Below are 11,681 nucleotides of genomic sequence, written 5' to 3'. Positions count from 1 at the left end.
TGTCCCTTGGAGACACCAGTTAGTCCTCTCACTGAAACCCACAGTTTGGAGAGGTGTTGGTCCACTTGGAGACACCAGTTAGTCCTCTCACTGAAACCCACAGTTTGGAGAGGTGTGGTGTCCACTTGGAGACACCAGTTAGTCCTCTCACTGAAACCCACAGTTTGGAGAGGTGTGGGGCCACTTGGAGACACCAGTTAGTCCTCTCACTGAAACCCACAGTTTGGAGAGGTGTTGTGTCCACTTGGAGACACCAGGTAGTCCTCTCACTGAAACCCACAGTTGGGAGAGGTGTGTGTCCACTTGGAGACACAGTTAGTCCTCTCACTGAAACCCACAGTTTGGAGAGGTGTGTGTCCACTTGGAGACACCAGTTAGTCCTCTCACTGAAACCCACAGTTTGGAGAGGTGTGTAATAGTGTGTTCTTATCTTACATGTACTCCAAATATTGTATGAATATTCAGACCAGTTAGTCCTCTCACCGAAACCATTGTAATTGTTTTTTCTTATCTTGTACCTACTCCAAAAGTCGAATTAATATTCTTATCATGTTACTGTAAGTATCAGGAGTATTTTCAGATTTCGCTATCAACAAATAGAGTGAAAGTACATCAAATCAACAATGTGTAATGTTTGGATTCATTCTTGTCAGATGTACAGTTGTGTCCTCACCTTTTGGTCGAATAATAATTTACCCATAATCCTCAGTGTTCTCTTTCATGGTTCTGTAAGGAAAGTTTCAATTTGGCCCTATCCATGTAGGTGAAGTATTTTTATGGTAGTGGGAGAAGTTTTAAAATAAAATGCAAATTTGATCAGGAGGAGGAGCCCCCGTCTGAGTCCAGCGAGCTCACCCTGCAGGAGCTCTTAGGGGAGGAGAGGAGGAACAAGAAGGGTCTCCGGGTCGATCCTCTGGAGAAGGTGAGGAGAGACGACCACAATGGGAAATTAAACTTTATTTTAAAGAATGTACTTTTTCTTTGTTATCCTCAATAATTTACAGTGCGGTCAAAGTATTCAGATCGCTTGACTTTCTCCACGTTTTGTTATGTTACAGCCTTATTCTAAAATGTATTAAATAGTTTTTTCCCCTTCATCAATCTACACACAATATACCCCATAATGACAAAGCAAAAACTGCTTTAGAAATTATTGCTATTTTATTCAACAACAAAAAAACATAATCACGTTTACATAAGTAATCAGACCCTTTACACTGTACTTTGTTGAAGCACCTTTGGCAGCGATTACAGCCTTGAGTCTTCTTGGGTATGACACTACAAGCTTGGCACACCTGTATTTGGGGAGTTTCTCCCATTCTTCTCTGCAGGTCCTCTCAAGCTCTGTCAGGTTGGATGGGTAACGTCGCTGCACAGCTATTTTCAGGTCTCTCCAGAGATGTCCGATCGGGTTCAAGTCCGGCCTCTGGCTGGGCCACTCAAGGACATTCAGAGACTTGTCCCAAAGATAGTCCTGTGTTGTCTTGGCTGTGTGCTTAGGGTCGTTGTCCTGTCAGAAGGTGAACCTTCACCCCAGTCTGAGGTCCTGAGCGCTCTGGAGCAGGTTTTCATCAAGGATCTCTCCATTCATCTTTCCCTTGATCCTGACTAGTCTCCCAGTCCCTGCCGCTGAAAAACATCCCCACAGTATGATGATGCCACCACCATGCTTCACCGTAGGGATGGTGCTAGGCTTCTTCCAGACGTGACGCTTGGCATTCAGGCCAAAGAGTTCAGTCTTGGTTTCATCAGACCAGAGAATCTTGTTTCTCATGGTCTGAGAGTCCTTTAGGTGCCTTTTTGCAAATTCCAAGCGGGCTGTCATTGACCTTTTACTGAGTGGCTTCCGTCTGGCCACTCTAACATAAAGGCCTGATTGGTGGAGTGCTGCAGGCGTTGGCGTTATGGGGTATTGTGATGTCATTATGGGGTATGGTGTGTATATTGATATACAATTTTTTTTTTTTTTTACAGTTTTAGAATAAAGCTGTGACAAAATATGGAAAAAAGTCAAGGGATCTGAATACTTTCCAAATACACTGTAAATACTTTTTCCTCTGATTTAAATACTTTGTTATCCACAGTGATTTGGAATGGATTGTGTCCACGTGTGGTTGAATTGTTTTTAAATTGTCAAATGAAAAGGAGCTGGGCGTCAGGACCCTGGACTGCAGACGACCCCTCATCCCCTTCGAGGAGTTTGTCAACGAGCCGTTGAACGATGTTCTGGAGATGGACAAGGACTTTACCTTCTTCAAGGTGGACTCGGAGAGTAAGTTCTCCTTCCAGAGCTGTCCCTTCATCCTCAACGCCTGCACCAAGAGCCTGGGTCTGTACTACGACAACCGCATCAGCATGTACAGCGAGAGGAGGATCACGGCYCTKTACAGCCTGGTACAAGGACAGCAGCTCAACCCGTACCTCAGGCTCAAAGTACGACGAGACCACATCATCGACGACGCCCTCGTCAGGGTGAGTCACAGACAACACAAACACATAGTACCAGTCCAAAGTTTGGACACAGCTACTCATTCAAGAGTTTTTCTTTAGTTTTTACTATTTTCTACATTGTGGAATAATAGTGAAGACATCAAAACTGTGAAATAACACATATGGAATCATGTAGTAACCAAAAAAGTGTTAAACAAATCAATATATACAGTATCAAGAAAAAGAATGTGAACCTTTTGGAAATACCTAGATTTCTGCATAAATTGGTCATAAAATCTAGATCACAACAATAGACAAACAGTCTGCTTAAAGTAATAACACACAAACAATTATATGTTTTCATGTCTTTATTGAACACACTGTGTAAACATTCACAGTGCAGGGTGGGGAAAGTATGTGAACCCTTGGATGTAATAACTGGTTGACCCTCCTTTTGGAAGCAATAACCTCAACCAAACATTTTTTGTAGTTGTGGATCAGACCTGCACAGCGGTCAGGAGCAATTCTGAATTTGGGCTACAAAACTGTTTCAGTTCAGCAATATTATTGCGATGTCTGGTGTGAACTGCTCTCTGAGATACTGTGGCATGACCTCCAATCGGGTTGAGGTCAGGACTGACTGGGCCACTCCAGAAGGCAGTGCTTCTTCTGATCTTAGGTCTTCTGAGATCTTTGTTCGAGGCATCACATCAGGCAGTGCTTCTTGTGAATAGCCAATTCAAGTTTTTAGTGTTTTTTTTTTTTAGGGCAAGGCAGGTCTAACCAACATCTCCAATCTCATCTCATTGATTGGGACTCCAGGTCAGCTGACTCCTGACTCCAATTAGCTTTTGGATAAGTCATTAGCGTACAGGTTCACATACTTTTTCCAACCTACACTGTGAATTTAATGATGTATTCAATATAGCAAGAAAAATACAATAATTTGTGTTAGTTTAAGCACACTGTGTTTGTGTATTGTTGTGACTTGAAGAACAGATCAAATTTGATGACCAATTTATGCAGAAATCCAGGTAATTCCAAAGGGTTCACATATTTTTCTTGCCACTGTATTTTATATTTGAGATTCTTCAAAGTAGCTACCCTTTGCCTTGATTGACAGCTTGATTGCACACTCTTGGCATTCTCTCAACCAGCTTCACCTGGAATGCTTTTCCAACCGTCTTGAAGGAGTTCCCACATATGCTGAGCACTTGTTGGCTGCTTTTCCTTCACTCTGCGATCCAGCTCATCCCAAGCCATCTCAATTGGCAGTTCTTAGCACGGATAATTCCTGCCTATAGGAAGGGAGTAGCAGAATGGAGTCGTCATCTGATTTGCCGAAAGTAGGTCGGGGGAGGGCCTTGTAGCAACGGTAGAGTTTTTGAATCTCAACTACTATAGTCAATGTGTTTGTAGGACTTCGGTAGCGTTTTCCTCAGATTTGCTTTGTTAAAGTCCCCAGCTACAATAAATGTTGCCTCAGGATATGTAGTTTCCAGTTGCACAAAGTCTAGTGTAGTTCCTTGAGGGCCGTCGTGGTATCGGCTTGAGGGGGAATATACTGCGATATGGCTGCGACATTAGCCGAAGAGAATTCTCTTGGGAGGTAATATGGTCAGCATTCGAGGTATTCGAGGTCGGGTGAACTAAAGGACTTGAGTTCCTGTCCGTTACCACAATCACACCATGAGTGGTTAATCATGAAACATACACCTCCGCATTTCTTCTTCCCGGAGAGTTCTTTATTCCCGTCTGCGCGATGTACTGAGAACCCAACTGGCTGTATGGACAGGGACAGTATATCCGGAGAGAGCCATGATTCCATGAAACAGAGTATGTTACAGTCCCTCATGTCTCTCTGGAAGGAGGTCCTCGCCCTGAGCTCGTCTACGCTATTGTCCAGGGACTGAACATTAGCGAGTAATATACTCAGAAGCGGTGGATGGTGTGTACGCCTCCTGACTCGGACTAGAAGTCCACTTCGAATACCTCGTCTCCGTGGCATCTTGGAGTAGCCTCTGGGACGAACAAAGGATCCAATTCAGATAAGTCATATTTATGTTCGAAATGCAGGTTCCTGTACGCTATAATATTGCAGAGTTGCTTAGGAGCAGAGTGGCCATGTCGATCGGACTCCCTGTAGTTATCTGTGTTTTAATTATTTTTGTCAGACAAGCTCGGTGTCTATCGTTGATTTGATTAAAACACATTGGATGTGTCTATATATGAAAAAAATACACGTTTTAACATTTCTACCAATCGATTGGTGGAAAAGAACAGACGACTCTCGGTCCACCAACACCAGGCTAGGGCTAAGGTGAATGGGAAGGGTTCCTCTGTGTGTCTGTCCCTCTCCTAACCTAATGGTCGGCGTCCTACAGTTAGAGATGATCTCCATGGAGAACCCAGCGGACCTGAGGAAGCAGCTGTTTGTGGAGTTTGAAGGCGAGCAGGGCGTCGACGAGGGAGGGGTCTCTAAAGAGTTCTTCCAGCTAGTCCTGGAGGAGATGTTCAACCCTGATATTGGTGAGATGTTCTGCTTGGAATTGAATGCTGTATCTGTGGTTGATTAAAATACAGTGTAGTCTCTCAGGCGTTATACATGTTATATGTAATCCAAAGACCCTTTCCTAATGCACTGTATATAGAAATGTTTCTAAACCCCTTCTGTTTTTCCACGTTTTGTTACGTTACAGCCTTATTCTAAAATGGATAAAGTAAAAAGTAAAATCCTCAATCTACATTTTAATGACAAAGCGAAAACAAGTTTTGATGAAGAATAGCTGCTGTCTTGGCAGGAACTAATGGGGATCCATAATAAACCCCAGGAAGAGTAGCTGCTGCCTTGGCAGGAACTAATGGGGGTCCATAATAAACCCCAGGAAGAGAAGCTGCTGCCTTGGCAGGAACTAATGGGGATCCATAATAAACCCCAGGAAGAGAAGCTGCTGCTTGGCAGGACTAATGGGGATCCATAATAAACCCTAGGAAGAGTAGCTGCTGCCTTGGCAGGACTAATGGGACCCATAATAAACCCAGGAAGAGAAGCTGCTGCCTTGGCAGGAACTAATGGGGACCCATAATAAACCCAGGAAGAGAAGCTGCTGCCTTGGCAGGAACTAATGGGGATCCATAATAAACCCCAGGAAGAGTAGCTGCTGCCTTGGCAGGAACTAATGGAGATCCATAATAAACCCCAGGAAGAGTAGCTGCTGCCTTGGCAGGAACTAATGGGGATCCATAATAAACCCCAGGAAGAGTAGCTGCTGCCTTGGCAGCAACTAATGGGGATCCATAATAACCCCAGGAAGAGTAGCTGCTGCCTTGGCAGAACTAATGGGGATCCATAATAAACCCCAGGAAGAGTAGCTGCTGCCTTGGCAGGAACTAATGGGGATCCATAATAAATACAAAAGTAAAGGGTCTGAATACTTATGTAAATGTGATATTTCAGGCTTTTTAATTTCCCAAAACCGTTTTTGCTTTGTCATTATGGGGTATTGTGTGTCGATTGATGACGTAAAACATTTTTGTTGTCCATTTTAGAACAAGGCTGTAACGTAACAAAATGTGGAAAAAGTCAAGGGATCTGAACACTTTTGCGAATGCACTGTATGTTAGCCATAGACACTTTTCTATGAAAAAATATATTTATTTTTTTTAAGTTTTAAACTTGAACTTAATATTCACAAACAAATTGTTATCTGTTTCTTGGTATTAATGTCACTCCTCCAGGCATGTTTACATATGATGAGTCCACCAAGCTGTTCTGGTTCAACCCGTCCTCTCTGGAGAATGAGGCCCAGTTCACCCTGATAGGCATCGTCCTGGGCCTGGCCATCTACAACAACTGCATCCTGGATGTTCACTTCCCCATGGTGGTGTACAGGAAACTGATGGGAAGAAAGGGACCTATCTTGACCTGGCAGACTCTCACCCGGTACTGGAACATATTTCAACCTGTTTCAATGTCATTAATGTAACATGTTTAAACCCGGTACTGGAACATGCTGAAATAAGTTTAAATGTCATTTTTAAATCGGTCTATGTAATTAAAAAGTGTTTCAGGTTAGACAACTACTAAAGAGCTGTGTATATTTTTTTTAATTAAAACCTTGTCATTTCAAGGTAATTACAAGGTAACCTTGTAACACATAGTGTTAGCTATGTGTTAATATAGGGCGCTTATCCTTCTGTTAGCTACGTATTAATATAGCGCGCTTATCCCTCTGTTAGCTACGTATTAATATAGCGCGCTTATCCTCTGTTAGCTACGTATTATATAGCGCGCTTATCCCTCTGTTAGCTACGTGTTAATATAGCGCGCTTATCCTCTGTTAGCTACGTGTTAATATAGGGCGCTTATCCCTCTGTTAGCTACGTATTAATATAGCGCGCTTATCCCCCTGTTACTACGTATTAATATAGCGCGCTTATCCCTCTGTTAGCTACGTATTAATATAGCGCGCTTATCCCTCTGTTAGCTACGTATTAATATAGCGCGCTTATCCCTCTGTTAGCTACGTATTAATATAGCGCGCTTATCCCCTTTTAGCTACGTGTTAATATAGCGCGCTTATCCCTCTGTTAGCTACGTGTTAATATAGCGCGCTTATCCTCTGTTAGCTAGTATTATTATAGCGCGCTTATCCCTCTGTTAGCTACGTATTATTATAGCGCGCTTATCCCTCTGTTAGCTACGTATTATTATAGCGCGCTTATCTAGTTAGCTACGTATTAATATAGCGCGCTTATCCCTCTGTTAGCTACGTATTAATATAGCGCGCTTATCCCTCTGTTAGCTACGTATTAATATAGCGCGCTTATCCCTCTGTTAGCTACGTATTAATATAGCGCGCTTATCCCTCTGTTAGCTACGTATTAATATAGCGCGCTTATCCCTCTGTTAGCTACGTATTATTATAGCGCGCGTATCCCTCTGTTGCTACGTATTAATATAGCGCGCTTATCCCTCTGTTAGCTACGTATTAATATAGCCCGTTATCCCTCTGTTAGCTACGTATTAATATAGCGCGCTTATCCCTCTGTTAGCTACGTATTAATATAGCGCGCTTATCCCTCTGTTAGCTACGTATTATATAGCGCGCGTATCCCTCTGTTAGCTACGTATTGGTGGTGTCTCCCATTTATACTGACTGACAGCCTGTGGTCTCCCATTTATACTGACTGACAGCTGGTCGTGCTGCCCATTTATACTGACTGACAGCCTGGGGTCTGTCCATTTATACTGACTGACAGCCTGGGGTCTGTCCATTTATACTGACTGACAGCCTGGGGTCTGTCCCATTTATACTGACTGACAGCCTGGGTCTGTCCCATTTATACTGACTGACAGCTGGGGTCTGTCCCATTTATACTGACTGACAGCCTGGGGTCTGTCCCATTTATACTGACTGACAGCCTGGGTCTGTCCCATTATACTGACTGACAGCCTGGGTCTGTCCATTTATACTGACTGACAGCCGGGGTCTGTCCCATTTATACTGACTGACAGCCCGGGTCTGTCCCATTTATACTGACTGACAGCCGGGGTCTGTCCCATTATACTGACTGACAGCCCGGGGTCTGTCCATTTATACTGACTGACAGCCTGGGGTCTGTCCCATTTATACTGACTGACAGCCTGGGTCTGTCCCATTTATACTGACTGACAGCCTGGGGTCTGTCCCATTTATACTGACTGACAGCCTGGGGTTCTCCCATTTATACTGACTGACAGCCTGGGGTCTCTCCCATTTATACTGACTGACAGCCTGGGGTCTCTCCCATTTAACTGACTGACAGCCTGGGTCTCTCCCATTTATATACTGACTGACAGCCTGGGTCTCTCCATTTATACTGACTGACAGCCTGGGGTCTCTCCCATTTATACTGACTGACAGCCTGGGGTCTCTCCATTTATACTGACTGAACAGCCTGGGGTCTCTCTCATTTATACTGACTGACAGCCTGGGTCTGTCCCATTTATACTGACTGACAGCCTGGGGTCTCTCCCATTTATACTGACTGACAGCCTGGGGTCTCTCCCATTTTATACTGACTGACAGCCTGGGGTCTGTCCCATTTATACTGACTGACAGCCTGGGTCTCTCCATGCCAGGTTCAGTACCAGAGTCTGAAGGAGCTGCTGGACTATGAGGGCGACGTGGAGGAGGACATGATGATCACCTTCCAGATCTCACAGACTGACCTGTTTGAGACCCCATCACTTACGACCTGAAGGAAAACGGGGACAAGATACCTGTTAATGCGGACAATAGGAAGGTAAGACACCTGTTCGTGAGGACCGTCTAAAGGTAAGATACCTGTTAGTGAGGACAGTAGAAAGGTGAGTTACCTGTTAGTGAGGACAATAGAAAGGTGAGATACCTGTTAGTGAGGCAATAGGAAGGTAAGATACCTGTTAGTGAGGACGTCTAAAGGTAAGATACCTGTTAGTGAGGAACGTAGAAAGGTGAGTTACCTGTTAGTGAGGACATAGAAAGGTGAATACCTGTTAGTGAGGACAATAGAAAGGTAAGATACCTGTTAGTGAGGACAATAGAAAGGTGAGATACCTGTTAATGAGGACAATAGGAAGGTAAGATACCTGTTAGTGAGGACCGTCTAAAGGTAAGATACCTGTTAATGAGGACAATAGGAAGGTAAGATACCTGTTAGTGAGGACCGTCTAAAGGTGAGATACCTGTTAGTGAGGACAATAGGAAGGTAAGATACCTGTTTGTGAGGACGGTCTAAAGGTAAGATACCTGTTAATGAGGACAATAGAAAGGTGAGATACCTGTTTGTGAGGACAATAGAAAGGTGAGATACCTGTTTGTGAGGACAATAGAAAGGTGAGATACCTGTTTGTGAGGACAATAGAAAGGTGAGATACCTGTTTGTGAGGACGGTTAGAAAGGTGAGATACCTGTTTGTGAGGACAATAGAAAGGTGAGATACCTGTTTGTGAGGACAATAGAAAGGTGAGATACCTGTTTGTGAGGACAATAGAAAGGTGAGATACCTGTTTGTGAGGACAATAGAAAGGTGAGATACCCGTTTGTGAGGACAATAGAAAGGTGAGATACCTGTCAGTGAGGACAGTAGGAAGGTGAGATACCCGTTTGTGAGGACAATAGAAAGGTGAGATACCTGTCAGTGAGGACAGTAGGAAGGTGAGATACCTGTCAGTGAGGACAGTAGGAAGGTGAGATACCTGTTAGTGAGGACAATAGAACGGTGAGATACCTGTCAGTGAGGACGTAAAGGTGAGATACTGTCAGTGAGGACGTAGAAAGGTGAGATACCTGTCAGTGAGGACGGTAGAAAGGTGAGATAACCTGTCAGTGAGGACGGTAAGAAAGGTGAGATACCTGTCAGTCGAGGACGGTAGAAAGGTGACATACCTGTCAGTGAGGACGGTAGAAAGGTGACATACCTGTCAGTGAGGACGGTAGAAAGGTGACATACCTGTCAGTGGAGGACGGTAGAAAAGGTGACATACCTGTCAGTGAGGCCGGTAGAAAGGTGACATACCTGTCAGTGAGGACGGTAGAAAGGTGAGATGCCTGTCAGTGAGGACGCGTAGAAAGGTGAGATGCCTGTCAGTGAGGACCGTAGAAAGGTGAGATGCCTGTCAGTGAGGACCGTAGAAAGGTGAGATCCTGTTAGTGAGGACCGTAGAAAGGTGAGATACCTGTTAGTGAGGACCGTAGAAAGGTGAGATACCTGTTAGTGAGGACGGTAGAAAGGTGAGATACCTGTTTAGTGAGGAGACGGTAGAAAGGTGAGATACTTGTTAGTGAGGAACGGTAGAAAGGTGAGATACCTGTTAGTGAGGACGGTAGAAAGGTGAGATACCTGTTAGTGAGGACGGTAGAAAGGTGAGAGAACCTGTTAGTGAGGACGGTAGAAAGGTGAATATTTTGTTGTAGCCCTGTCCAGAACGTATCTAGTCTATCCCAGGACCGCAGTCATTCCCCTCTTCAAAGGGGGGACACTCTAGAGTCTAGACTCAAACTGCTACAGACCTATATCTATCCTACCCTGCCTTTCTAAGGTCTTCGAATGCCAAGTTAACAAACAGATCACCGACCATTTCGAATCCCACTTTACCTTCTCCGCTGTGCAATCTGGTTTCAGAGCTGGTCACGGGTGCACCTCAGCCACGCTCAAGGTGCTAAACGATATCATAACCACCATCGATAAGAGACAATACTGTGCAGCCGTCTTCATCGACCTGGTCAAGGCTTTCGACTATGTCAATCACCACATTCTTATCGGCAGACTCAACAGCCTTGGTTTCTCAAATGACTGCCTCCTGGTTCACCAACTACTTCTCTGATAGAGTTCAGTGTGTCAAATCGGAGGGCCTGTTGTCTGGACCTCTGGCCGTTTCTATGGGGGTGCCACAGGGTTCAATTCTCGGGCCGACTCTCTTCTCTGCATAAATCAATGATGTTGCTCTTGCTGCGTGCGATTCCCTGATCCACCTCTACGCAGACGACACCATTCTGTATACATCTGGTCCTTCCTTGGACACTGTGCTAACTAACCTCCAGACGAGCTTCAACGTCATACAACACTCCTTCCTTGGCCTACAACTGCTCTTAAATGCAAGTTAAACTAAATGCATGCTCTTCAACCAATCGCTGCCCCAGCCTCCCGCCCGACTAGCATCACTACTCTGGACGGTTCTGACATAGAATATGTGGACAACTACAAATACCTACAGTGAGGGGGGGAAAGTATTTGATCCCCTGCTGATTTTGTACGTTTGCCCACTGACAAAGAAATGATCAGTCTATAATTTTAAATGGTAGGTTTATTTGAACAGTGAGAGACAGAATAACAACCAAAAAATTCAGAAAAAGCCATGTCAAAAATGTTATAAATTATTTTGCATTTTAATGAGGGAAATAAGTATTTGACCCCCTCTCAATCAGAAAGATTTCTGCAGTGGAAGTGAATGATGCCTTTTTTAGTTTTGACTGTTTTTCTATCTGTGTTTCTGGTCTCCAGGAGTTTGTGTGTCTGTATGGCGATTACATCCTTAATAAGAGTGTGGAGCGCCAGTTCAAAGCCTTCAGGAGGGGCTTCCAGATGGTCACCAACGAGTCGCCTCTCAGCTGTTTGTTTAGACCTGAAGAGGTGGAGCTACTCATCTGTGGAAGCAGGGTAAGGGAACTCATCTGTGGAAGCAGGGTAAGGGAACTCATCTGTGGAAGCAGGGTAAGGAAACTCAT

At 44.4% G+C, this 11,681-nt stretch overlaps 1 protein-coding gene across 1 annotated transcript in view; it reads left to right on the top strand.

Moving 5' to 3' along the window:
- LOC112075411 (ubiquitin-protein ligase E3A-like) overlaps window positions 1-11,681 on the top strand; it is a 29,195-nt gene that overhangs the window by 11,512 nt on the left and 6,002 nt on the right. The window contains 8 exon segments of the mRNA XM_070440902.1: window positions 821-922; window positions 2,146-2,472; window positions 4,815-4,959; window positions 6,169-6,327; window positions 6,330-6,373; window positions 8,555-8,648; window positions 8,651-8,718; window positions 11,458-11,613. Of these exon segments, the coding sequence (XP_070297003.1) occupies window positions 821-922; window positions 2,146-2,472; window positions 4,815-4,959; window positions 6,169-6,327; window positions 6,330-6,373; window positions 8,555-8,648; window positions 8,651-8,718; window positions 11,458-11,613 (1,095 nt within the window).

This window comes from Salvelinus sp. IW2-2015, unplaced genomic scaffold (genome assembly GCF_002910315.2).
Source record: "Salvelinus sp. IW2-2015 unplaced genomic scaffold, ASM291031v2 Un_scaffold3143, whole genome shotgun sequence".
Lineage (NCBI taxonomy): Eukaryota > Metazoa > Chordata > Actinopteri > Salmoniformes > Salmonidae > Salvelinus > Salvelinus sp. IW2-2015.
This window is presented reverse-complemented; position numbering and strand designations above follow the sequence as displayed.